This window comes from Penaeus japonicus, unplaced genomic scaffold (assembly GCF_977035675.1).
Source record: "Penaeus japonicus unplaced genomic scaffold, GWHDUDI00000001_assembly GWHDUDI00000038, whole genome shotgun sequence".
NCBI classification, from domain to species: Eukaryota; Metazoa; Arthropoda; class Malacostraca; order Decapoda; family Penaeidae; genus Penaeus; species Penaeus japonicus.
This window is the reverse complement of record NW_028234440.1, coordinates 5,497,833-5,500,332: the sequence shown is the minus strand read 5'-3', so window position 1 is coordinate 5,500,332 and position 2,500 is coordinate 5,497,833. Positions and strand designations below refer to the sequence as shown.

Here is a 2,500-nt window from a genome sequence, read left to right as displayed (position 1 = left end):
CTGGAATACAATAGATTTAATCATATAAGTTACATTTAATGTTTGATAAAGCTCAACATCAGTAACTTACACTCTGCTCCAATTTTAACCCATTGTATACAGGGGATAGATTCGCTTGCCCAGTCTCCAGGATGGGTTTTATTTCAGAGCAAGGCAGCTTGAATCTTCCCACTCTCTTTCAGTCACTCATAAAACTAGAACCCATTTTTTTTTTTTTTTTTTTCTCTCTTTTTTTTTCTCTCTCTCTCTTTTTTTTTTCTTTTTTTTTTTACTGTGTTTGGAGACTTAAATGTGCCATATGACAGGCTCTATCAATTCTGCAATTGACTCTGGTATCTTCTCTCAGATCATTATCTCTCTCTCTGAATAAGTCTCTCTTTATGGGAGGACAAAAATCAACTTTATTGTTTTGTATTTTTGTGTTGTCATGAACAAATACAATGAAGATAACATGAAGAGTTAGGGGAAGAGGAATGAAACCTGTGCTTGTGACTGTGAGTGCCACAGTAAAAGGCATCCATATTGGCACAGGAGCACATTTTAGACACTGGGTATGATTTGAGTCACCTTCCTCTTCTCATACTACCTACACATCCTTCATCGGCGGTACTTTAGAGCAAGAGATTGTCAATTTGCTGTGTGCCATCGCTCTCTAAAAATAGTGCTTGCTAGAGACCGTGGATGGGCGCCATTCAAGGCTCTCTCTACTGCTGGTGCTGGAAGAAAGTGGTGCCATCTAGGTTTGCTTAATATTATGGTAAATATAGTAATTATGTCTGCAATTGCCATCATCACTCACTCCTTACTCATAGCACAATAAAATAGCACAGTGATCACAACATAATTTTCTTTGTATCACTTTCAGGGCGGTTTGGCAACCAGGCTGATCACTTCCTAGGTGCCTTAGGCTTTGCAAAAGGTCTTAACAGAACGCTGGTTTTACCTCCATGGGTGGAATACAAGCCAGGAGTGACTCGATCGGTAAGTGATTAAATAATGTTTCAGAACTTGTGGTGATTTTGTTAATATAGATTTTGTGAAATATTGAGTCATTTTAGATTTTAATGCAAAGACTATAGTTATTAGTTCAAGCTTTGTTCACTTTTTGTCTATATTATTAGTGCATTCATGTAATTTGTTTTCACAGATTCAGATTCCCTTTGATACATACTTCAAAGTGGAGGCTCTTGCAAAATTTCATCGTGTGTTAACAATGCATGAGTTCATGGATAAACTAGCCCCCACCATCTGGCCACCAGAGAAGAGAATTGGTGTGTTTTCGAGGATTATATAAGTATATAAATAGGTACAAGAATGTGTATACACTTAAAGCACATTGACGTAGACATTTATGCTTATGTAGATGCACATGCTCAAGCACATATTCATTTTTAGGTAATTGATTATGTGTATACATACAAAAATGTGTGCCTATGCAGACAGAGGTATATACAAATATGTGTAGATGTACATGAGTGTGCATACATGAGCATAGAAGCATTGCCAGGATTTAAGGGAGGGTGGGTGAAAAATGGGTTAGGCTCCTAAAACTTTTGAAGAAGGAGTCTATGATGTCACTCTTGTATCTTCCTTGATAGAATTGTTACTTTTTTGGTTTACGAATTACTTATATAGGTCTAACTCATTAGGTCACTATATGATATTAAATATTAAGTCAATAATTCACAAATCTGAAGGGGAGCATATACCTCTTGATCCCCCTCCTCTGCAGCTATGCTATTGTTTAAACATGAATATGCAGATCCATATACAAATAAATGGGCATGTCTTTTTTTTTAAATGGACATACACATTTTATACACCTATATTATCACACGTGTCATACACAGGCATTCAGTAAAGCACCTTTGCACAGAAGCACATGTAATTTTCAGAAATATGTTGTATCTTTCATAATCTTGTTCTATCTTTTACAGTAAAACATCTTTTACTATCCTTTTTGCTGTCACTTTTGTCCTCAGAACACCATACCTCATTATGCCACTTATTTACTCATTCATTAATTTACTCGCTTTTCACATACTCAAGCATACTTTTTTATGCATGTTGTCAGCCCAGGGCAGTAGTAGTTATATAAAAGTGTTGAGATCAAATTTAAAAGATATAAGATTATCATGGTTGGTAATCACACACTATAGAACAATAAATTTTCATTCTAAAGAATGTCCATGCAAAATTTAGTTCATGCATGTTTTCTTCTTCTTTTTTTTCTTCACACCTTATATCTTAATTTTAGCTTTCTGCTACGTTCCGCGCTATAATTCGGAAGGATGTAATGCCAAGGAGGGCAATCCCTTTGGGCCGTTTTGGGACACATTTGGCGTTGATTTTGTCGGCTCAGAATTCTACCGGCCGCTTAGCTATGACGTCCACTACCAAAATATGGCTGAGCAGTGGAATGAGAAATACCCTCCTGAGGAATGGCCAGGTATCAGAGAGTGACTCAAAGTTCTAGTCCTTTTGTTGATATTTGTATCTT

At 36.4% G+C, this 2,500-nt stretch overlaps 1 protein-coding gene across 1 annotated transcript in view; it reads left to right on the top strand.

Annotated features, from left to right (window-relative positions):
* The window catches only part of O-fut1 (O-fucosyltransferase 1), a 10,036-nt gene that overhangs the window by 2,533 nt on the left and 5,003 nt on the right, over nucleotides 1–2,500 (top strand). Inside the window, exons 2-4 of the mRNA XM_043007788.2 lie at nucleotides 866–981; nucleotides 1,148–1,271; nucleotides 2,258–2,449. Of these exons, the coding sequence (XP_042863722.2) occupies nucleotides 866–981; nucleotides 1,148–1,271; nucleotides 2,258–2,449 (432 nt within the window). The remainder of the gene's footprint in view (nucleotides 1–865; nucleotides 982–1,147; nucleotides 1,272–2,257; nucleotides 2,450–2,500) is intronic.